A 23890-nucleotide genomic window follows, 5' to 3' on the forward strand; every position below is an offset into this window, starting at 1 on the left:
AACACCCTTACCCATTCTGAAGAGCGGTGGAGGGGTCATAGGTCAAGGCCATACCACCCTATAAAGAAAGAGCACAGCAGTCATATTGTAAGCCCTTGGCTGAGAACAGGAGCAAGGCCAGAATGTCAAGGGTGGGAATGAGTAAAGTGAAGTCTGGACAGCCCAGCCCATGTGGGTCAGCGGTTAAGCATCAACCCAGGAACCAAGAGGTCACCGGTTTGATTCCCAGTCAGGGAACATGCCCAGGTTTCAGGCTTGATCCCCAGTAGGGGACATGCAGGAGGCAGCCAATCGATAATGTTCCTCTCTCATCGATGTTTCTATCTCTCTATCTCTCTCCATTCCTCTCTCTCTAAAAATAATAAAAATAAAAAATTAAGTGAAGTCTGGACAAGCTGTTCCAGAGTTTTCCTGGTTGTGCAGGCTGCAAAATCCCACTCAAGACCCACACTGAAGAGCATGCTAGCAGCCAGCTTCTCTCCGTTACAAACTGTAGCTCTCAAGCTTGCCACCTAAGCTCACAGACATCAGGCCATGGTCATTTCCATTCCGTTTGAACAGCCTCAGAGGTCCTCTTACCATGTCTCCATTCCTTGGCCAGGCCCGTCCATTTGGCACAAATTTTCCTTGGTTCTGTCGTTTCTTTGGACCACCGTCAGCAAATTTGCAAAGCAACGGATCTGATGGGGCTACCAAGAGAGAAAGCAGACAGGTAACGGAGTCCCACCTCACGTAGCCTCACTCACACTCATGCAAAACTCCTCAAATCCTCACTGGAAGTAACAGCCTGCGGCCCTTTCAGCCGGATTCCCAGACGCCTCACCTGGTATTCCGGGGGGTGTCTTAATATATTTTCCATTAAAGTGGGTGATGATGGCTTCACACTTCTCTGTGGATTCCATCCTGAGGAGCACAAGAGGGGTTAGGCTCTAGCTTCTCCGGGATCTGTGTGCTCCCTACATTCAACAAGAATGCCCCAAGTCCCCAGCCCCAAGATGCTCTAACAGTTGTGACTATAAAACACAGGTTTCCTCCGCACAAATTCAAGACATCAAGAAGAGGCAACCAGCTCCTAATGAAGGTTCTCTCAGCTGGCTCCCGCAGGAGCCCTGAAAGGAGGCATGGAGGCCTATGAATACATGCTCCAAAGAAGATACTGACGGATGGGCCTATGATTGTGTCTGGCTCATAAATAAGAATACAGTAAACAGAGGCTGTTACTATTACTTTTTATTACAAAATCCCTAATAGAAATTGTCCCCTCACTCTAATAAACCTACACAAGCTAAGAATTTTCCAATATTTATTTTTGCTTCTGGTTACTTATCAAGGTCTAATGAGCTATTCATTAAGATTTCATGAGTCTGTAGGAGGAAACAGTAATAAGACAGGGTTTGGGCCCATAATGATAGAAAAAACAATGTGGGAATACTGAGTTAAAGTATCTTGTTGGGGAAAGAGGACAGAAAATCTAGATTCCAGCTCCTGTTCATCTCCCAAAGCTATGAGTTAGGACATGCACAAAAGCCCTTTGGACCCATTCCTCATTTCCGCTTTAGAGAAATGATCCATCTACCCTACTACACCGGACTGTATAGATCAAATAAGATAATCTATATAGCCCTGACCAGTTTGGCTCAGTGGATAGAGCGTTGGCCTGGGGACTGAAGGGTCCCAGGCTCGATTCCAGTCAAGGGCATGTACCTTGGTTGTGGGCACATCCCCAGTGCAGGGTGTGCAGGAGGCAGCTGATCGATGTTTCTCTCTCATCGATGTTTCTAACTCTCTATCTCTCTCCCTTCCTCTCTGTAAAAAATCAATAAAATATATATATAAAAAAAGAGTGAGCTGGCTAGAGAAACCCTATTCCTAGTTCTCACGGTTTGAAACACTCCAGAGTAAGGGAATGTTCTTGGACCAGACAAGATATAAAACAAAAGGGACCTTAGTAAGGTAGTTTTCAAACTTAAAGAAAAAACAAACACAACAGAATCTCCTTTCAAACAAAATCTTAAGATAAATAAAAGCAGAACCTAGCTCAGTGATGGCGAACCTATGACATGCGTGTCAGAGGTGACGCGCGAACTCATTGTTTTGGTTGATTTTTCTTTGTTAAATGGCATTTAAATATATAAAATAAATATCAAAAATATAAGTCTTTGTTTTACTATGGTTGCAAATATCAAAACATTTCTATATGTGACACGGCCCCAGAGTTAAGTTAGGGTTTTTCAAAATGCTGACACGCTGAGCTCAAAAGGTTCGCCATCACTGCCCTAGCTGGTTTGGCTCAGGGGACAGAGCATCAGCCTGCGGGCTGAAGGGATTGAAGGGTCCTGGGTTCAGATTCTGGTCAAGTGCACATGCCCTGGTTGTGGACTTGATTCCCAGGTAGGGGGCGTGCAGGAGGCAGCTGATCAATGAGTCTCTCATCATTGATGTTTCTGTCTCTCCCTCTCCCTTCCTCTCTGAGGTCAATTAGAAGAAGAAGAAGAAGGAGGAGGAGGAGGAGGAGGAGGAGGAGGAGGAGGAGGAGGAGGAGGAGGAGGAGGAGGAGGAGAAGAAGAAGAAGAAGAAAAAGAAGAAGAAGAAGAAGAAGGAGAAGAAGAAGAAGAAAAGCAGAACCCTTTCTTAAGTAGGACAGGGGAAGCTGACGCCCTACAACAACAATGACACCTAAGCACAGAGGAGGGCGCGCTAGAGAGCTCTGCAGCACGAGGGACACCACAAGAAAATCACTCATCTAAGTCAATCTCCACAGCCCAGCTGGCTGTGCGTTGACCTATGAACCAGGAGATCATGGCTCAATTCCTGGTCAGGGCACACACCCGGGTTGTGGCCTCCATCGCCAGTGGGGGCCATGCAGGAGGCAGTCAATCAATGATGCTCTCTCATCACTGATGCTCTATCTCTCTCTCCCTCTTCCTTCCTCTCTGAAATCAATAAAAATATATATTTTAAAAATAATAATAAATCAATCTCCAGAGTCGACCAGGACTCATAAAGGTCTGCTATCACATGGACAGTTAGTGGCAGAGTTGGTTCCAGAATCTAAGTCTCTCAACAGATCTGAAAGGTAGACCAGATTTCCACTTCATCCTAACTGACCTAGAAGCCAGAAGTATTAGGGCTCTGTTTCTACCACCCACTCCTGTGACACCTGGGACAAGTCACTTCGTATTGGCAACTTTGGTTTCCTTATCTATAACATGGAGAGTTAATATTTCACAGGGTTGTAGTAATGATTAAATGAGACAATAGGAAGATACAGAAAACTTGCTTTATGGGCTTGTAAGGTACCAGTGACATTAAATCTATAAGAAGGTACAGAATTATTTTATTCTGGTTGTGTCTGGATCAAAGGAACAAAGGCTAGAGTAGCAGAAGGTAGTGGGGACAAGGATTTGGGGCACGTGAACTTTTTAGTATTGTGACCTACAATTAAATAAACTTGATATACTATTGATAGGGATGTCCTCTTATCTGATAGAGAGAACACCTGAATTAATCTGAAAAATAATCATATTATTTTAAATCTTAGAACACATATACTTATGTGAATAGGGAGTTAAATTTCTTACATGCGAATAGGGGGTTAAGTTTTTCTTAAGTTTCCTTTTCAAGGCCTGTGCCAAGCGATTGAGGAGGTGACTCAGCTGTGAATCCAGCAAACAGAACCGATAAGCATGGTCAGGACAACTCACCAGGAGTCAAAACATCACCTCATCAACATCATCTCATCGCCTGATGACTAAAGGGTAATAGCTGAGTCCACTCCTGGCCTCACCCTGGCCCCTTCCCCTCTATAACCCTGTCCCCTGCACCTTACTGGAAGGCAGGATTTGATGCTTGTAAGCGTGCTGTCTTCTGGGTTGGCTCGCCTCTTCAATAAACGCCCCATATGATTCACCCCTGCCTTCCTTATTGGACACAGTGACAGGCAGCCAGAGCCCAACCGGGGGTTTCCCAGTAACACTATCAAGTACTTTTGGCCAATTGATTGGTCCCTTGTGGGAAAGGGGGCACAGATTTTGTGACATTCTTCATTAACGACATCATGTCCCATTCTCGGCATCCCTCACCTTGCAAAGCCAACCCCTCTGCTGGTCCCACTGGTGTCTCGAAGGATTCGAGTGGAGATAACTTGGCCAAAGGGCTTCAGCATTCCCTCCAGTTCTTGCTCATCCATTGACAGTGGGAGGTTTGATATGTACAAATTTGTAGGGTCCTGCTCCTGTTGCTATGGAAATAAAAGAGAGAAAATGAAGCTCACATCTCAGCCTTCATCCACAACATAATATCTCAGAAAAAAAGATAACAGGAAGGTTCCCGAATAAACAAAGAGGATCTTAACTATTTGTAACAAACATCTAGCCCTACTACCGTGGATTGCATATTGAGCCCAGACCCCCCCTCCCCCCAAAAAAGAGAAAGCAGGTTTAATATCATTAGTATTGTACACGCCCATAATACGAGTCATTGATAAAGTTTTGGCTGTCTCTTTAAGAATCAGGCAGAGCAGCGCCCCCCTCCCCCAGCAGCCGCCCCAGAGGCAGGCTTCTCGGGGACCGCCTCGTCCGCCTGGTTCGCGGGCTGGATTGTTTTGAGTAACCCTCCCCCCGCCCCCTTCCGGCCACAGCAGACTCTGAGGAGGAGTGCCTGCCCGCTCCCTGACGGAGGGAAAGCGGGAAGAGGGGAGGGGGAGGAGGGCGGAAGGCTCTGTGCTGGGCTGCGCCGAGGCCACGGGCACAGCTCACTGTCCCCGGGAGCGCGGGCAGCTCCGGCCCCAGGAGCTCTGCAGAGCCCCCCCTCCAGGCGCTTCTTCCGGCGGCGGAGGCGGGGAGCCCCCCCGCGGGCGAAACGTGCACAGTGGCGACCACGTCCCACAGCTGGATTGTTGAGGATTTCAGCAGCCGCTCTGCTCTAGACTGCGGGTCACAAGCAGCCTGAGCCCCTCGTCTGCCCTTCCCTTCAGGGCCTCCGTTTCCTTTAATGATAGCAGAAGGTGGCTGGCTGCCCAGGCGAGAGGGCGGTGCCACCGGAGAGAACGCGGAGGGAAAGGCTCTGGATTCCAGGCAGATGTGAGGAGGGACCGTCCGCTTCCCGCCGGGACGGCCCTCCCTCCCCCCACGCCCCACCACAGGACCTCCCCACCCCAGGGAACAGTGCTGGGAGGTGGAACGCATTGTTCTGAACTGCGGAGAGGCACAGCTGGCTTCCCAGGGCATGTTGCACAACTCCCACAGGCTGTGTGGCGGGGAAGTGCGGAACCGGCGGGGATGGGGAACGGCGGGAGGAAGGGAGCAGGCCTCTGCACCCTCCTGCCTGCTGATCATCCTGGACAGAGCGACCTGCACATCGCCTTCCTGCAGCAGCCAGGCGGTGCTAAACGGGGCCGGGGCCCAGGCTGTCTTTGGCCAGATAATAGTAACAAAACCACTGCAGGCGGCCTTTGCCCGTCAGCATCGTGGCTCTCAGCCCCCTGGAACCTCGGGACTGGACCTTGTTGCTCACCACAACCCCTCGGAGGGAAAGACCTGGGCAGCACCCTTACCTTTGCCATCTGTGCCTGGACGCCACTGGCTTTCAGTGCTGTCACGGCCTTCTGTGCGGCCGAAGGACTGTCAAAGTCCACAAAGCCATAGCCTGGAATGGAAACAGCATCACTGGGCGGTGGGGGAGACGGGGCAGGAGGCCCAGGCTTTTCAGGAGAAGAGGAAGGGTTGTGATCCACCTAACACAAGCGGGAGGGAGGCTTCAGGTGATTATCCGCCCGCTTCTCAAGCCCTGTGAGGTTTGGTCTATTTTTTAAAGAATATGTCTTTATTGATTTCAGAGAGGAAGGGAGAGAGAAATATCAATGATGAGAGAGAATCGTCATCATGATCAGCTGCCTCCTGCACACCCTTTACTGGGGATGGAGCCCCCAACCCGGGCATGTGCCCTGACCGGGAATGGAATCCATGATCTCTTGGTTCAAGGGTTGACACTCAACCACGGAGCCACACGTTGCCGGGCAATTTCCGTTACTTTAAAGCTAAGCGTGCCCAGGGCAATGAGGTCCTTGTGGTGTCCTCACCTTTCACCCTCCCTCCACAGATATGAGGCTTCAGGAAGAAGGCTCTTCTAATAATCTACAGCACCCCCACTCTGACTTCTTCAAAAAACAACCCTTCCTCTTTTCTAGCCACACACCAGAATGCTAGGCATGGGAATACAGCCTCTTTTTAAAAATATATAGTTTTATTGATTTCAGAGAGAAAGGGAAAGGGAGAGAGAGAAACATCAATGATGAGAGCGAATCATCGATTGGCTGCTTCCTACACACCCCTACTGGGGATCGAGCCCACAACCCAGGCATGTGCCCTGACCGGGAATCGAACCGTGACCTCCTGGTTACCACATAGGCCGATGCTCAACCACAGAGCCACACTGGCAGCTGGGAGTACAGCCTCTTCATGGCAGACAACCAGCTACCTGCTGGAAGAAGCCATTCTCCACTTCAACCTACATACTTTTCCTCTCCTACAACTCCTACATCTCCACCTAAAACTGCTCAAAACCCAACAAAACTGTTAATCCTCACAAAGTAATACCTACCGAGTCATCCACTACTACCACCAAAAAGCCTAAACAATGCTTTGCTAAAGAGAAATAATCTCACCTGCCTCTGCCCATATACACCATCCAGTCCAGGGGAGCATGAGGGTCAAAGGAAGCCCAAGGGACTCCAAGACTCTTTCGTGCAGACTTCTAGCCTTAGGTCCCCAAAATAGCATTTGCAGCTCTAGCTATCTGGTCACCAAAGAACCTAAATATCTGCTAGTCTTAAAACATTTTTATTGATTGATTTTTAGAGAGAAAGTGGGAAGAGAGGAAGGAATATCGGTTTGTTGTTCCACTTATTTATGCATTCATTGGTTAACCCTTGCATGTGCCCTGACTGGGAATCCAACTGGCAACCTGGGCGTATCAGGACGATGCTCTAACCGGCTGAGCTACCTGGCCAGGGCTCTGCTGGTCTTTTAAGTCTGAAAACCTCTGAGATTTCTCTCTGGCCTTGGGTACTCGGGACATTCAGCAGTAAAGGGCAGGGACAAGGGATGGGCTCACGCACAGCTGCCCTCCATTACCAGGACAGCTCTTTTCTTACCTTTGCATTTGTTTGTGGTCTTGTCCAATATGGCCTTAGTGGAGACAATCTTGCCATATCTAAGGGAGAAGAAAACACAAAGTGATCATCTGGGGGCAGGTGTGTAGGAAAGGACAGAGAATGAGGCATCTGGATGAACCCAGTCCTTTCTCCACTTCCACTACGACACTGATCCTACCCAAACCTTAATAACAGGAAAAGAGAAGATGAATTTAAAATGTTAGACTTATCATGTAAACCTAATTCCCAAAGCTCCCCACAAGAAGTAAGGCAACTGTAGTTCAACACGCTTCTCTCTTCTTCTCCAACTAAGATTCAGACACTAGTTAGGAAGAGATTAGTGTCTTTTCAGGAGAGAAGTTTGGCAGGAATTCCTGAAGGACTAAAAGCAACCCTTGATGTTACTTATCTTCTTTTGGGCAAACACCATTCCTCCTATGAAAAACCTATAAACATTTATCTTCTCTGACACCCAGTTCCCTATCCCTCTACTGATTGAAGGTCAACCTGAACCAAATTTCTTGTGTTCAAATCCTGGTTCTGCCTCTTTGTAGCTATGTGTGATCTTGGACAAGTCATTTAACCTTTCCGTGCCTCAGTCTCACCATCTGTAAGACAGGAATCGGATTGCTGGGAACAGGAAATGAGTTCATAAATATAAAGCACGAGTGTCTACCACATGGTAAACGTGTAAACACTCTTAACTGTTATCACTGTTATTATATTCAAGTGACCTCAGCTTTAATCTACTGCAAATGGCTCTCCTGCTTTACTGTATTCTAAAACTTCTATTTCTCATCGTCAAGATTTGAGTGTGTTAGGAGGGGAGTGGGCACACAACCAGGTAAGAAAATTATCCAGCCCTAGCCAGTTTGGCTCAGTGGAAAGAGCGTCGGTTTATGGACTGAAGGGTCCCTGGGTTTGATTCTGGTCAAGGGCATGTACCTTGGTTGCAGGCTTGTTCCCCAGCCCTGGTCGGGGTATGTGCAAAGGCAACCAATCGATGTGTCTCTCTCACATTGTTGTTTCTCTCTCTCTCTCTGTCTCTCTCTCTCCCTTCCACTCTTTCTAACAATCAATAGAAAAATATCCTCAGGTGAGGATTAACAAAACAAAACAAAAAACACAAAAAAATAAAGGAAGGAAAATTATCCAAAACTTGATGACAAGGCAAAACGATGATTGCATATCCTTTCAACATCATTCTGGAATATTGTCTAAAAGGCCCACTCAAGCCCAGCCAGCACGGGGCTCTGTGGCTGAGCATCAACCTATGAACCGGAAACCACAGATTTGATTCCCAATCAGGGCACATGCCCAGTTTTGCGGGCTCACTTTCCAGTGGAGGGGTGTGCAGGAAGCAGCCAATCAATGATTCTCTCTCATCACTGATGTTTCTATCTCTCTCTCTCCCTCTCCCTCCCTCTCTGAAATCAATAAAAATATATATATTTTAAAATAAATAAATAAAAAAAATAAAGGCCCACTCAAGGTATGTTTTATTATCTAGCGAGTTGTTTCATTTACTATTTACTACTGATTAGGGCCCAGGCTTAGTGAAGATACATACTAACCCGTTGATTTTTATCCAGTAGAAACGCAAATAATTTCTGTCCAGTAGAAAAGAAAGTCCCAAAGGTTACTGTTTTATTGTTCTTTGGAATATGAACCAGTTTTGTATGTAACCCAGCAATCTTATTTCAACATTCTCTTTTCCGTACCTATAAATACTCAGTCCCTCAAATGCTTTTTGAACTCATTTTACCTTCCTGCTGGTTCCCTCACCAATGAGTGGAATAAATCTTTGGCATGTGTTCACCTATATTTGTATGACAGTCATGTTTTCAACATGTTGAAAGAGCATACGTTGGCAGCAGAGTGGGGTGTCACAAGTCAGGGATTATATGAGCAGCGTTCCACTAGAAAAATTCTCTCCACTCCACTCCAGGAGGGTGAACATATTAGAGAGAACAGATAACACTAACAAAGTTACAAGATTTAGCCGAAACCACGTAGCAGGGACTGACTTTAAGACCAATATCTCTAAGAAGCATTTTTCCTACCGCTCTTCTCATCCCTAAAGCTTGTGGGATGGTTGATGTATGTGTTTCGCTCCTTGGGGACCTCTCACTGACTTTTTTAGTGGGGCTTCTTCGAACCACTGGATTAGAAAGAATAAGCTAAGCCATGCCCTGGAGGCCGGGAAAAGAACACATTAAAATGGGGGGAGGAGGGGTGATCCTAGCCCTTCAGGGCGACATCCTTGGATTCTTTCCCAAATTTAGGCAAAGGAAGAGGACACGCACGCTGCTATCCCTGCGGAGGCCCCAGGGTGGAGCTTGCTGTGGTCTGAGCAGCCTGAGACTGAGCTCAGAATTTCCAGGCAGCTGGCGGCCGCTGAGCCGCTCCTGCCGCCTCCCCCTCAGACGGAGCCCCTCCAAGAGAACTGCGAGCTCCAGTCCCAGACTCCACGCCTCTCCTCCCCACCCACCAGGGCTTAGGATCCAGCCACTTGTACTTCCCCTGCAACCCGGAGAGAGACCAACTGGGACAAAGGCAGGACGTCCTTCTACGCATAGGAAACACCCTTCCTAGAAAGGTTTAACTCCCAGCTCAACGCGTCCCTGAGGGGTCTACTGCCTCCCTTTCATCATAAGTCACCTGGCACCCATGCTTTCCCTGCCTCGCTGCCACCTCTCCATAGTCCCCTTTTGGACTCCTCACTTCCATCCTACATGCTGACCCCGACTATGTTCATCCCTTCAGACACAGCAGACGGCAAGGCAACTGCTGGGAAAAACTGAGTTTTTTCCCTGTCATGTGGCATGAGAAGATTTCTGTAGCACAATATATCTAGGACAAGAAACACAGGTGCGGAATGAAGGAATTAGACTGATAAGTATTCTTTTCCCTCATGAACCAACATTTCTGCCAATTTCTATTCCCCCGAAACATTACTAGTCCTAGACTCAGTGCCATGGAAATACCTTCCTAGCAAGGTAAGTTGCGTTAAAGGAACCCGTGTTATACATACATCTAGCCTTTAGAGTTGAGTTTGTGTAGCCTGGTGCTAATAAAAACATCCATATGATTTGCAAACCACATCAGAAGAGTCAGCGATTTATGGAGTGCATAGGCTGCCTCTCACAACTATATTTTGCAGGCAGAGTTCTGCTTCTCTAGGACGTGGAGCCCTGGAACTTACATGCGCCGTTGTGGGAGTTCGAATTACTGTGACCCCTTCAGAACATTGTCCAGCAATATCAACAGAAGCTGAACAAATGCACATCCTCTGAGTCAGCAATTTTACTCGTCGGTATAGACACAACATGACTGTGTGCACACGTGCACCAAAGACACGCACAAGCTCCGAGCAGCACTGCTCATGTGGAAGTGGACAACCTCTGGGATGGGAAAGCGATAGTAACTGAGAGACGGGCTTCTGAAGAGGTGGCGGTGTTCTGTTTCTCGATCTGGTAACAATAAGGCTGTGTTCACCTTGTAAAAACTCACTGTTGTAAATACACTTACGATTTGTGCATTTTTCCGTGCACTTATTATACTTCAAAACGAAGTTTTTAAAAATGGTAAATTTACATAATCGACGGTTCCAATTTTTCTCCTTCGACCATCCACTTACCAAAATTCAGTTTTCCTTCTCCCCAGTGATGTTTCCATTCCATCCCCCAACTTTTCCTCTAGATTATTTGAAACATATACTTTTTCTGCCTAAAGGAAATGAACTGGCATTTCGACACACTTGCAGTTTTCCCAGGATTCTTAACTGGGCTAATTCCATAATAGTTATCTCCACCTTCTGACTCGAGTCTACTCCGAAGAACCCCAAATGTCTTTAGAGGGAAGATGCAACGTAACCACCTCTTTCTTCAACTTCTTCTTTACCCGCTAATCTGAGGGCTTCTCTGGTTCACTGGGTATATCTCTAACAGCAGAAACTCTTCTAAGTACATAATTCAATTGACTAGTCCCACTTGCTTCTATCCCTCACTGCCTTTGGAGATGCTGAATATTTCTATTCAAGGTGTAAGGATAGGAATCTTTCCACGAAGACCATTAATTCTAGATACTTGTTAGAAACAAAGCCATACACTAGGCTTTAAAGGCCAGCCTTATCCTGGCTTTCCTCAGAGAAACAAAAGGTTTTATATATTAGTAGCAGGTAGAATTTCTTTAAGAGGGGCTGCTGAGAAACCTTATGACTATGGAGTAGAAGCAAAATAATATGGTATTTCAGGATAAGAGTATCTGGCAACAAGCCAGTATCACCCAATCTATACTGTCCCTGGAAGCCTACCCACACATACCCCAACTTACGACTGACACAACTTGACAAGGTCCTGGTCAGTAGTGCCTGGCTGCAAACCCCGGATGTAGAGGTTGGTTTTGCTCAGCTGGTCATTTCCACTGCTCCCGCTGCTGCTGTTAGGTGTGCTGTTGCTTGGACTAGGTGGTGCCATCTGCTGAGACAACGACACATATGGCTGCAAGGAGACATAAGGAACAGAAGGTCAAAGGATTACACATGTAGATGTCGGAGAGTGAGGAAGATCCTGGCACCTTGGAAAGAATGATTTTGCCCTGGCTGGTTTGGCTCAGTGGATAGAGCATCGGCCTGCGGACTGAAGGGTCCTGGGTTTGATTCTGGTCAAGGGCACATGCCTGGGTTTCGGGCTCGATCCCCAGTAGGAGGCATGCAGGAGGCAATGGATTGATGATCCTCTATCATCATTGATGTTTCTTTCTCTCTCTCCCTTTCCCTTCCTCTCTGAAATATATATGTGTGTGTGTGTGTGTGTGTGTGTGTGTGTGTGTGTATTAAATAAAGCCCCCCCAAAAAGAAAGAAAGAATGATTTCAAACTTTAATAGCAATGAACTTGATAGGAGAGTTTAAAAAAATAGTAAAGGAATTCCTGTCTGCCATAGAATAAATAAGTACATAATTGTCTTACCTATTTTTCAGGAATAATGAGGGGCCAAAATAAGCTTGTTAAGGTTTGAAAAAAGGCACTTTGTTATAGTGAAATGTTTTTAGCACACAGATGCTAGAGAACACAGTGTGTGCCTCTTCAGTGAACCGTATCATTTAGACAAGACTAATAAAATCGAGGTTCCGTTAAAAAATGATAAAGAGGAAATAATAAAAACTTGTCAAATCACGAAGTAAAAATAAGTTGAATGTTTTTATGAACAAGATTATTCATAAAACTGTAGAATAAGAACTGCAAAATACATGCAAGAGCTTGAAAATTATTGTAAATTTGGACAAATAAAATACTAATTACCATATCGGGTAGTAAAAAATGAAATTTTTATAATGATATTAGGGGTTTAGTCAATTCTAAGTTATCTACAAGTTTTAAAAGTTTAAATAAATGAATAATAGATACATTATGGTCAAGCAATCTAGGATGGGGGTGAAACACCTCTCATCTTTCACTAGTGATACAAGATGGAACCAGACTCTGCTAAACATTTTTAGGTTCTTCTATTAGAGATGAAATACCAGGCTGGCTGGAACATGGATCCATTCCTTCATGGCATATTTTAGATCCTTATGCTCTGTGTTTAATAAAACTCTAAATCTGCATAATTACCTATAATATAGTACATTTTACTACATCACACTAAGATTCCAGTTCTTCACTGGCTTAAAGCACTTGATAGAATAAATCTATTAGGAATTATTTTAAAATGCTAGTTCCATCCCTTCTCTCTCTCTTTCTCTTTTTCTCTCTTGTTTTGGTGGTGATGGTGGTAGTGAGGGATTGGATTAGTAACAGAAGAAAAGAAAACCATAAATATCAAAGAGGAAAATCTTCCCCCAAAGAATCTTAATTAATGTAAAATATGCCTTTTATATTTCATGCCTCTGACCTTTAGCAAACTTCAAAATTAAAATCTTGCCCGCCAGTGTGGATCAGTGATTGAGCATCGACCCACGAACCAAGAAATCTCTGATTTCTGGTCAGGGCGCATGCCTGGGGTTGTGGGTTGCGGGTTCTATTTCCAGCTTTGGGGGGGTGGTGTGTGCAGGAGGTAGCGGATCGATGTTGATGTTTCTCTCTCATTGATGTTTCTATCTCTCTCTCCCTTCCTCTCTCTCTAAAAATCTATAAAAACATTTAAAAAAAATCTTTACTCAGGCTAAAATATGTTAAAGCAGGTATTTCCCCACCTTTATCAGGACAGGCATGCCTTGGAGATACTGCAGGTTCGTTCGGTTCTAAGCCACCACAATAAAGCGAGTATTACAATAACGCAAGTTGCACAGTTTTTGGTTTCCCAGTGCATATAAACAAATGTTTTCACTATACTCTCGTTTATTAAGTGTGGAATAGCATTATGTCTAAAAAAATATGTACTGTACATACCTTAATGAGAAAATACTTTATTGCTAAAAAATGCTAAGCTTCATCTGAACCCTCAAGGAGTCATAATCTTTTTGCTGGCGGAGGGTCTTGCCTCAGTGTTATGGCTGCTGGCTGACCAGCGTGGTGGCTGCTGAAGGCTGGGGTGGCTGTGCCAATTTCTTAAAATAAGGAACAGTGAAGTTGGCCACGCTGACTGACTGTTCCTTTCACAAATGGTTTCTCTACACCAGGTGATGCTGTTGGATAGCGTATTAACCACAGTAGAACTTCTTTCAAAATGGGGGTCAATCCTCTCAAACCCTGCCCCTGCATTAGCAACTGAGCTTATAGAATATTCTAAATCCTTTGTTGTCATTTCAACCATCTTCCCAGCATCTTCACCAGGAGTAGATCCCATCTCAAAATACCACTTTCTTTGCTCATCCGTAAGAAGTAACTCCTCATTTGTCTCATCACGAGATTGCAGCAATTCAGTCCTATCTTCTGGCTACTAATTTTCTGGCTCTTTCTTTTCCCACCATACCTGCAGTTACTTCCTCCACTGAGGTCCTGAACCCCTCAAAGTCATCACGAGTGTTGGAATCAACTTCTTCCGAACTCCTGTTAATGTTGATATTTTGACTCGTCCCATAGATCGCAAATGTTCTGAATGGCATACAACATGGTGAATCCTTTCCAGAAGGTTTTCAATTTACTTTGCCCAGATCCATCAGAGGATTCACCACTAACAATGGCAGCTATAGACTAATGAAATGTGTTTCACTTTTTTCAATAGATTTTTTTTTTTTTTAGAGAGGAAGGGAGAAGGAGAGGGAGAGAGAGAGAAACATTGATGTGAGAGAGAAACATCGATAAGTTGCCTCCCGTACCCACCACCCGGACCCGGACCAAAACCTCAACCTGGGCATGTGCCCTGATGGAATCAAACTGGCAACCTTTCGGTGCACGGGATGATGCTTAACCAACTGAGCCACAGTAGCCAGGCCTGAAATTTGTTTCTTTTTTTCTTTTCAAAATATATTTTTTATTGATTTTTTACAGAGAGGAAGGGAGAGGGGTAGAGAGTTAGAAACATCGATGAGAGCGAAACATCGATCAGCTGCCTCCTGCACACCCCCTACTGGGAATGTGCCCACAACCAAGGTACATGCCCTTGACTGGAATCGAACCTGGGACCCTTCAGTCTGCATGCCGACGCTCTATCCACTGAGCCAAACCGGTTAGGGCTGAAATTTGTTTCTTAAATAATGACTTGAAAATCAAAATTACTCCTTGCCGGGGTCCAACCCCAGGAGGTCCAGGGGTCCCCAAAGGTGTGGACGGAGTCGGCGAAGACTATCCACCCTCTTCCTACGGTGGAGTCCTATCCGTCCCGAGAGTGGGGCTTACCTAGGGGTCCCTGTTCGGCTGCCAGATGCCGGGGTCCAACCCCAGGAGGTCCAGGGGTCCCCAAAGGTGTGGACGGAGTCGGCGAAGAAGGAAGGACACGGAGACAGTGTTCAGTTGATCAGCAGCCTAGCCAGGATCTCCAGCCAGGATCTCCAGCCAAGTTCTGGTCTGGATCTCCAGAGAGGTTCTGGTTAGGATCTCCAGCCAGGTTCTGTGTCCATGTTGTCTTGCTAGGTTCTCCAGCCAGGTTCTCCAGGTTCTCCAGCCAGGTTCTGTAGCCAAGTTCCCTCGCTAGGTTCTCCAGCCAGGTTCTGTCCAGGTTCTCCAGCCAGGTTCAGTCACCAGGTTCTAGTCAGGTTCTCTTGCCAATTTCTGTAGTCAGGTTCAGTCCAGGATCTTTTGCCATGTTCTCTCGCTAGGTTCTGTCTCTAAGTTCTGAGGTCAGTTTCTGTCCAGGATCTTTTGCCATGTTCTCTCCAGCGAAGTTCTTCTGTCTCTAGAGAACGTTCTGTGTAGGTTCTGTGCCTAGGTTCTGTCTCTCTTGGTTCTGTGTTCTTACATCTGTATTTATACCAGTTGATTCCAATCCCATCAATCTCTATTACAAAGGTTAGGGCGTTTCTTATCTCCACTCCAGGAAGTAAAGATTATGTAGCTTAAGCATGATTGTTCGTAGCTAAAGTGATTAATTACCCACCTGGCACTTAGTTAAGAGGTTTTAGTCCCTCCCTAACTTCAGGGGAAAATCCCTACCTGGGGAAACAACCTTTCTCAGAGACCTTGGTTAAAACACATAGTTCCAAGAAGGTGAGCAAACATATTAAGAACAGTATGCCATATATGCCAGGTCCCTTGAAACAGCAAGCATGGACCGGCTCCCGGCAACTCCTTGACTCATGAATGTTGTGTTCCATGAATACTTTAATCTCTTTGTACATCTCCATCAGAGCTCTTGGGTGTCCAGGTGCATTGTCAATGAACAGTAATATTTTTAAAAGAATCTTTTTTTTCTGAGCAGTAGGTCTCAATAACAGGCTAAAATATTTAATAAACCATGTTGTAACCAGATAAACTGTCATCCAGACTTGATTGTTCCACTGATAAGGCACAGGCCAAGTACCTTTGGTATAAATCTACTTAAGGGCTCTAGGATTTGGGGAATGGTAAATGATCATTGGCTTCAATTTAAAATCACCAGCTACATTAGCCCCTAATAAGAGAGTCAGCCTGCCCTTTGAAGCTTTGAAAGGCAATGGCTTCTCTCTAGCTATGAAAGTCCTAAATAGCATCTTCTTCCAGTACAAGGCTGTTTTGCCTACATTGAAAATCTGTTATTTACTGTAGATGCCTTTATTAATGATCTCAGCTAGACCTTCTGGATAACTTGCTGCAGCGTCTACATCAGCACTTGCTGCTGCACCTTGTACTTTAAAAATTATACATATATATATATATGGTTTTATTAATTGTAGAGAGAGGGGAAGGGAGAGAGAGAGAGAGAAACATCAATGAGAGAGGAGCATCATTGATTGGCTGTCCCCTGTATGCCCCCTATTGGGAATGGAGACCCCCAGCCTGGGCAGTGCCCTGACCTGGAATCAAATTGGAGACTTCTCTTCTCGGTGCATGGGACACTCAACCAGAGCTGTGCCTTGCACTGTTGTACGGAGACGGCTACTTTCCTCAAATCTCATAAACCAACTTCTATCTTCAAACTTTCCTCCTGCAGCTCTCACCTCTCTCAGCCTTCATAGTATTGAAGAAAGCGAGGGCCTTGCTCAGGATTAGGCTTTGGCTTGAGTGCTGTGGCTGGTGTGGCCTTCTATCCAGACCACGACAACTTTCTCCATATGAGCGATAAGGCTGTTTCTCTTTCTCATCACTCATGTGTTCCCTGAAGTAGCACCTTTAATTTCTGTCAGAAACTTTTCCTTTGTGCTCAAACTGGTGTTCTCAGTGGCTAGAGCATCAGCCCACACACCAACGCATCTCGGGTTCAAGTCCTAGTCAAGGGCATGTACCTGGGTTGCAGGTTTGATCCCCAGCTCCTGTTAGAATGACTTATTTAAAAAACAAACAAACAAAAACAAACAAAGAAGAAATAACAAATGCTGGCACAGATGTGAAGAAAAGGGAATCCTGAAGCACTATTGGTGGGAATGTAGAATTAAAAACAGTCTGCACCCACACACCCACACACACATCCACATCCACATCCACATCCACAAAAATAAATAAATTTTTAAAAAACAGTATGGAGCTTCCTCAAAAAATTAAAAATAGAACTTCACAGTTCCAGCAATCCCACTTCTGGGTATATATCCTAAGGAGACGGAACCACTATCTTAAGAGGTATCTGTACTCCCATGTTCACTGCAGTATTAGCCACAGTAACTAAGACATGGAAACAACCTAAATACATATATATAATTATTATTCAGACATTAAAAAAAAAGAAGTAAAGCCCTAGCTGGTTTGGCTCAGTGGATAGAGCATTGGCCTGGGGACTGAAGGGTCCTGGTATTGATTCCTGCCAAGGGCACGTGTTCAGGTTGTGGACTTGATCCCCAGTAGAGGGTGTGCAGGAGGCAGTCAATCAATGATTCTCTCTCATCATCGATGTTTCTGTCTCTCTCCCTCTCCCTTCCTCTATGAAATCAATAAAAATATATTTTAAAAAAAGAAGAAGAAGTAAATTCTACCATTTGCAACAGCTTGGATGGACCTGGAGAGTGTTATGCTAAGCAAAATAAGCCAGTCAGAGAAAACAAGAATCACATGATCTCACTCATATATGGACTCTAAAGAACAAAATAAACTGTTGAATAATATAGATCCAGAGACATAGAAGCACGAAACAGACTGATGAATCTTAGAGGGAAGGGGAGGTTGGTGGAAGGGAGAGGAGAGATAAACCTAAGATCTTATATGTGTATATGCACAACCCATGGACACAGACAATATGGTGATGAAGGCCTGGGGCGGTGGAGGTGGGGAGGTGGGGGACGGAGGTGGGATAGAAGGCGTCAATGGGGGGAAAGGGGACATATGTAATACTTTCAACAATAAAGATTTTTAAAAATCCTTTAAAAACAAACAAAAATTTTAATAACTTTATCCTGGGGGGGGGGGGGGGATTAGAGGCACCAAGTACCTAAAAAGACTGGGGTGTTAGACATGCAATCAGGCTACCACTGCCCTACTGCTGCCTCCTCTCCAGGGGGAAACAAGTTTACTCTTCAGAGACCGCACCGGGGAACTCTGGGTTTACAGCCACTACACACAGCTGAGTGGGACAAGGGCTAAACTGAAAACACGGAGATCAAGTAACACCCACAGCCGTTTCTCCAACCTCCCTCCTCCTAGGAGACTGGAGGACTTCTCGCTGGGAAAACTGACCAGCCCAATAGAAAAGCTCTGTGAATGACGACTTCCAGGTCTGTTCCTATGCAACAGCTTGGTCACCCATAGTGAGGGTTCCCCTTTCCAGCAGGGCTTCCATCTGTTTTGTCAATTCCTTCCACTTAAACAGCCAAAACGCATGAGACATTTAAGGAAAACCTTTGAAGTCAATGACCAAAACAAACAGAACACCCCCACCCCCCTCCCCACAAAGAAACTCAAAAGGAAAAGAGATAAAATAGAAGAAAAAACTCAATAATATTTTTTTTCTCTCCAAATATATGTATTTATTGATTCAGAGAGGAAGAGGGAGGGACAGAGAGAGAAGCACCAGTGATGAGAGAGAATCATGGATTGGCTGCCTCCTGCACGCCCCCTTCTAGGGATGGAGCCTGCAACTGGGGCCTGTGCCCTGACCTGGAATTGCACTGTGACCTCCTGATTCATAGGTCAACGCTCAACCACTGAGCCTCGCTGACCAGGGTCACCTCAAATCTAAAATGTGTTATTTTTAAAGCAAAGGCTGCACAGGTGCCGTTTGAATGAGCACAGGTTGTGACTTAGTGGAAAAACTCAATAATAATTAAAAGTCTCAAAAATTTTAAACAAAAATATTTCATCAATGAAGCAAAAAATAAACAAAAAAAGGAACTTACAGAGACAAAAGTTCTTGGACATTAAAAATATGATAGCAGATATTTTAAAATACCCATAGAAGGAATAGTAGATAAACACCCCAGAAAGTAAAAGATTAAAAAATAGAAAATATAGTAGTCCCCCCTTATCTGTGGGAGATAGGTTCCAAGACGCCCAGTGGATACCCAAACCCATGGACAGTACCGAACCCTGCACATACTCCGCTTTTTTCTGTACATACATACATACCTATAACAAAGTTTAATTTATAAATTAGGCACAGTAAGAGATTAACAACAATAACCAATAACATAGAACAATTATAACAATATGCGGCAATGGAAGTTATGTGAATGTGGCCTGTCTCTCTCTCTCTTTCTCTCTAATAATTTTTATGTATTTCAGCCGAACCTGTTCCTAAGCCTGTGTGACCATTCCTTACTTGCATTAGATGGCGTAATGTCACTCATTTCAGGGCTCCCTTCCTGAAGTCTTCATAGAGGCTCAATGCTTTCTGCCACAACACGGGCCCAGCAATCAGAACACACTTTCTGTGTGGGTCTTCCACCCACAAATTTAATTAAGCACTTACCATGCACTATGGCTGTAACTTTTGCAGTGTGAGGTGCCATAGCAAAACCAGCATAGATTTCTTTTCTTTCCTCACAATTTCACAGACAGAAGATTCGTTCCTACTATGGATCTTGGCAACTTCAGCACACAGTTTTTAAAATTTTTCTTATTAAATTGATGACTTTCACCTTTTTACTAAAAGGAAGCACTTTACAGTTTCTCTCTGGCATATCCAAATGGCCAGCATCACTACTCTTGTGCTTTTAGGCCATTATTGAGTAAAACACGGGGTACTTAAACACAAGCACAGCAATACCAAATCAGTCAGTCTCCTAACCAAGAAGCCTACTAAGGGACTGGATATGCTAGACCAGTGATGGCGAACCCATGACATGCGTGTCAGAGGTGTCACGCGAACTCATTTTTTTGGTTGATTTTTCTTTGTTAAATGGCATTTAAATATATAAAATAAATATAAAAAATATAAATCTTTGTTTTACTGTGGTTGCAAAGATCAAAAAATTTCTACATGTGACACGGCACCAGAGTTAAGTTAGGGTTTTTCAAAATGCTGACATGCCGAGCTCAGAAGGTTCGCCATCACTGTGCTGGACAAAGGGATGATTCATGTCCCAGGCGGGGAGGAGCAGGAGGGGGTGAGAGTTTAGCGTGTTACTTAGGACAGCACGCTACTAAAAGCTTATGGTTGTTCATTTCCCCATTTGATGGGGGGAAAAGTCTTTTCAACAAATGAAATTGGGAAAACTGCATATCCACCGGCAAAAGAATGAACTTGGACCCTGGTTGGTTAGAGCGTTGTCCCAATATGCCCAGGTTTTGGGTTCAATCCCTGATCAGAGCACATTCATGAATCAACCAATGAATGCATAAATAAATGGAACAACAAAGCAGCGAATCTCTCTCTCTCTTTTCTTCTCTCTAAAATTAATAAAATAAAAAAATAAGAATTAAAAAATAATGAAGTTGGACCCTTACCTTACACTGTACACAAAAATTAACCAAAAATCGATCAAAGACCTAAACATAAAAGCTAAAACTATAAAACTCTTGAAAGAAAACATAGGGGGAAAGCTTCATGAAATTGGATTTGACAATTTCTTAGATATGACACCAAAAACATAGGCAACAGAAGAAAAAATGATAAATTAAACTACATCAAAATTAAAAACTATACTTCAAAGAACACAAGCATGAGTAAAAAGCAGCTTACAGAATGAAAAAATATTCACAAGTCACATATCCTCTAAGAAGTTAATATTCAGACTAGATAAAGAACAACAACTTAACAACAAAAAACCAACAATTCATTAAAAAATGGGCAAAGGACTTAAAAAGACATTTTTCAAAATAAGATATACAAACTGCCAACAAGTACATGAAAAGATGCTCAACATCACTAATGATTAGAGACATGCAAATCAAAACTACAACCATTAGCATAGCTACTATCAAAAAAACTGAAGGTAAGTGTTGGCAAGGAGTGGAAAAATCAGAAGAACCCTTGCACACTGTTGATGGGAATGTGAACTGGTTTAGCTGCCATGGGAAAAAAAATATGGTGATTCCTCAAAAAATTAAAAATAGGATTACCATATGATTCAGCAATTCCACCTCTGGGAATACACCCAAGGGAATTGAAAACAGAGTCTTGAAGAGATATTTATACATCCATGTTCATAGCAACATTATTCACAATAGCCAGACGATGGGAGAAGCCCAAGTGTCCCTCACAGATGAATGGATCAACAAAATGTGGTAAATACAGTCAACAAAATATTACTCAGCCTTAAAAAGCAAGGAGATTCTCGTCCTGGCTGGGCAAGCTCAGTTGGTTAGAGCGTCATCTGCTGCACCAAGGTTGTGGGTTCAATCCCCAGTCTGGGCACATACAAGAATCAACCAATGAATGCATGGATAGGCAGAACAGCGGGTCAATCTCTCTCTCTCTCTCTCTCTCTCTCTCTCTCTCTCTCTCTCTCTCTCTCTCTCTCATCAACCAATAAATAAAAAAGGAAGAAAATTCTGACATATATACCAACATGGATGAACCTTCAGGACATTATACTGAATGAAATGAGCTAATTGCAAAAAGACAAATACTCTATGATTCCATTTATATGAGGCATTTAGAGAATTCAGAGAGACAGAAAGTAGAACAGTGGTTGCCAGAGGCTGGGCGGAGGGGGTAGGGGGGTAGGGAGTTGTTTAATAATGATGTAGACATTTGCCTTTGCAAGATGAAAAGAGTTCTGGGGATTGGTTGCACAGCAATGTAAGTAAATGTACTTAACACTACTATACTGTACACTTAAAAATGGGGAAAATGAACATTACGCTAAGTGAAATGAGCCAGTCAGAGAAAGATAAGTACCACATGAATTCACTTATATGTGGAATCTAATGAACAAAATAAACTAACAGACAAAATAGAAACAGACTCACAGAGAATAGACTGACTGCTATCAGAGGGAAGAGGGGTGCAGGGCTGGGTGGAAAAGTGAAGGGATTAAGCACACACACACAAAATGCACAGACACAGACAACAGTATGGTTATTACCAGAGGAAAGAGGGGGTGGGGGAGTAGAAGAGGGTATGGGGGGGATGGTGATAAAAGGAGGCTTGATTTGGGTGGTGAACACACAATACAATATACAGATGATATATTATCCTATCTAATAATAGACAAACATGGTAATTGACCGTACCTTCCCTACGCCTCCCATTGGCTAATGAGGGTGATATGCAAATTAACCACCAACAAATATGGCGGCTAATTTGCATACTGCAGGCAGGGCGGGACAGCGCCATCCCACCTGCCCTGCCGTCATCGGGCTTGCTATCTGCGACCCGGGGCGGCGGGCGTCCGTGTGTGACCCGACCAGGGGCGACTGGGCGGGGCAGCAGCATTCAGCTGGCCCACCCGGGTGTCCTGTGTGCGACCCGACCCGGGGCGGCGCCCCAACCTCCGGATCGGCCCTGCCGTGTGCACGACCTGGGTAGGTGGGGCAGGCACCGAGGGATCGAGCCTGCCATCTGCCACCCAGGGAGCAGGCCTAAGCCAGCAGGTGGTTATCTCCCGAGGGGTCCCAGACTGTGAAAGGGCACAAGTGGGGCTGAGGGACACCCTCCCACCCCCCCTCCCCCGCCAATGCACAAATTTTTGTGCACTGGGCCTCTAGTAGAATTATATATCTGAAACCTATATAATTTATTAACCAGTATTACCCAATAAATTCAATAAAAAAGTTTTGTAAGCCAAAACCGGTTTGGCTCAGTGGGTAGAGCATCGGCCTGCGGACTGAAAGGTCCCAGGTTCGATTCCGGTCAAGGGCATGTACCTGGGTTGCGGGCATATCGCCAGTAGGAGATGTGCAGGAGGCAGCTGATTGATGTTTCTCTCTCATCGATGTTTCTAACTCTCTATCTCTCTCCCTTCCTCTCTGTAAAAAATCAATAAAATATATTTTTTAAAAAAAGTTTTGTAAAAATGACAAAAATGGTAAATTTTATGTAATGTACATTTTACCAAAATTAAAAATAAATACAAAATAAAATAAAATAAATAAAAAACAAATACAGCCTGGCAGGGTGGCTCAGTTGGTTGAGTGTCATCCTGCACACCAAAAGAAAAAGGTTTCAGGTTCTAATCCTGGTCAGAGAACTTATCTAGGTTGCAGGTTTGATCTCTGATTGGGCCGTGGGGGGGGGGGGGGTACCAGAGGCAACTGATCAATGTTTCCTTTACACATCAATGTTTCTCTCTCTCTCCATAAAATCCTCAGGTGAGAATTGGAAAAAAAAATACTCTATAGGAACTACTCTTACAAGAAGGTTGATTATAAATAAATAAATAATCTTGCTCTTTGAAAAATATAAAGAAAGGATAGTAATGAGTAAACAAAAAGAAGCTTGATCATGAAAAAGATCATAACAATGGGACAGTAACTGGCAGGAGACATGAAATTAAAGCAGCTTTTCTCTTTATTATTTTTTAAGATGACAGACACTGTTGACTTCTTTCTATGCAAAAAAGAATAACGAGAATGGAATCATGTCTTCCATAGGTAATTTTAGTTGTAATTGCTCACCTTATGATCATTAACTATGTATCAGTAAAGTAGATACTAGTATTATGGGTAAGCCCAGGTTTTTGGCCCTAGTACCAGCAAGAATGAAGTTACCATTTACTGAGATGAAGAAGGCAGTGAGGACAGTTTTGGCAGGGCCAAGAGGCAGGAAGCAGGCTGCAGCTCTGTTGTAAACATGTTAAATTTCAAATGTCTAATAAACATCTATATGGTGGTGCTACCTGTGATGTTAGA

General features: G+C 44.3%; 1 protein-coding gene across 20 annotated transcripts in view; it reads right to left on the reverse strand.

Annotated features, from left to right (window-relative positions):
• The window catches only part of RBMS2 (RNA binding motif single stranded interacting protein 2), a 56897-nt gene that overhangs the window by 14501 nt on the left and 18506 nt on the right, over window positions 1-23890 (reverse strand). For 17 of the 20 annotated variants that reach the window (XM_036301498.1, XM_036301508.1, XM_036301501.1 and 14 more), the window contains 7 exons: window positions 11489-11655; window positions 7154-7212; window positions 5555-5646; window positions 4083-4240; window positions 824-903; window positions 580-689; window positions 12-58 (listed from right to left, as the gene is read on the reverse strand). In XM_036301498.1, the coding sequence (XP_036157391.1) occupies window positions 12-58; window positions 580-689; window positions 824-903; window positions 4083-4240; window positions 5555-5646; window positions 7154-7212; window positions 11489-11655 (713 nt within the window). Of the gene's footprint in view, window positions 1-11; window positions 59-579; window positions 690-823; window positions 904-4082; window positions 4241-5554; window positions 5735-7153; window positions 7213-11478; window positions 11656-14069; window positions 14250-23890 lie in introns of those variants that run through there. The other 3 variants (XM_036301509.1, XM_036301513.1, XM_036301514.1) reach the window with 3 other exon arrangements.

Source organism: Myotis myotis, unplaced genomic scaffold (assembly GCF_014108235.1).
Source record: "Myotis myotis isolate mMyoMyo1 unplaced genomic scaffold, mMyoMyo1.p scaffold_m19_p_3, whole genome shotgun sequence".
Taxonomy (NCBI): domain Eukaryota; kingdom Metazoa; phylum Chordata; class Mammalia; order Chiroptera; family Vespertilionidae; genus Myotis; species Myotis myotis.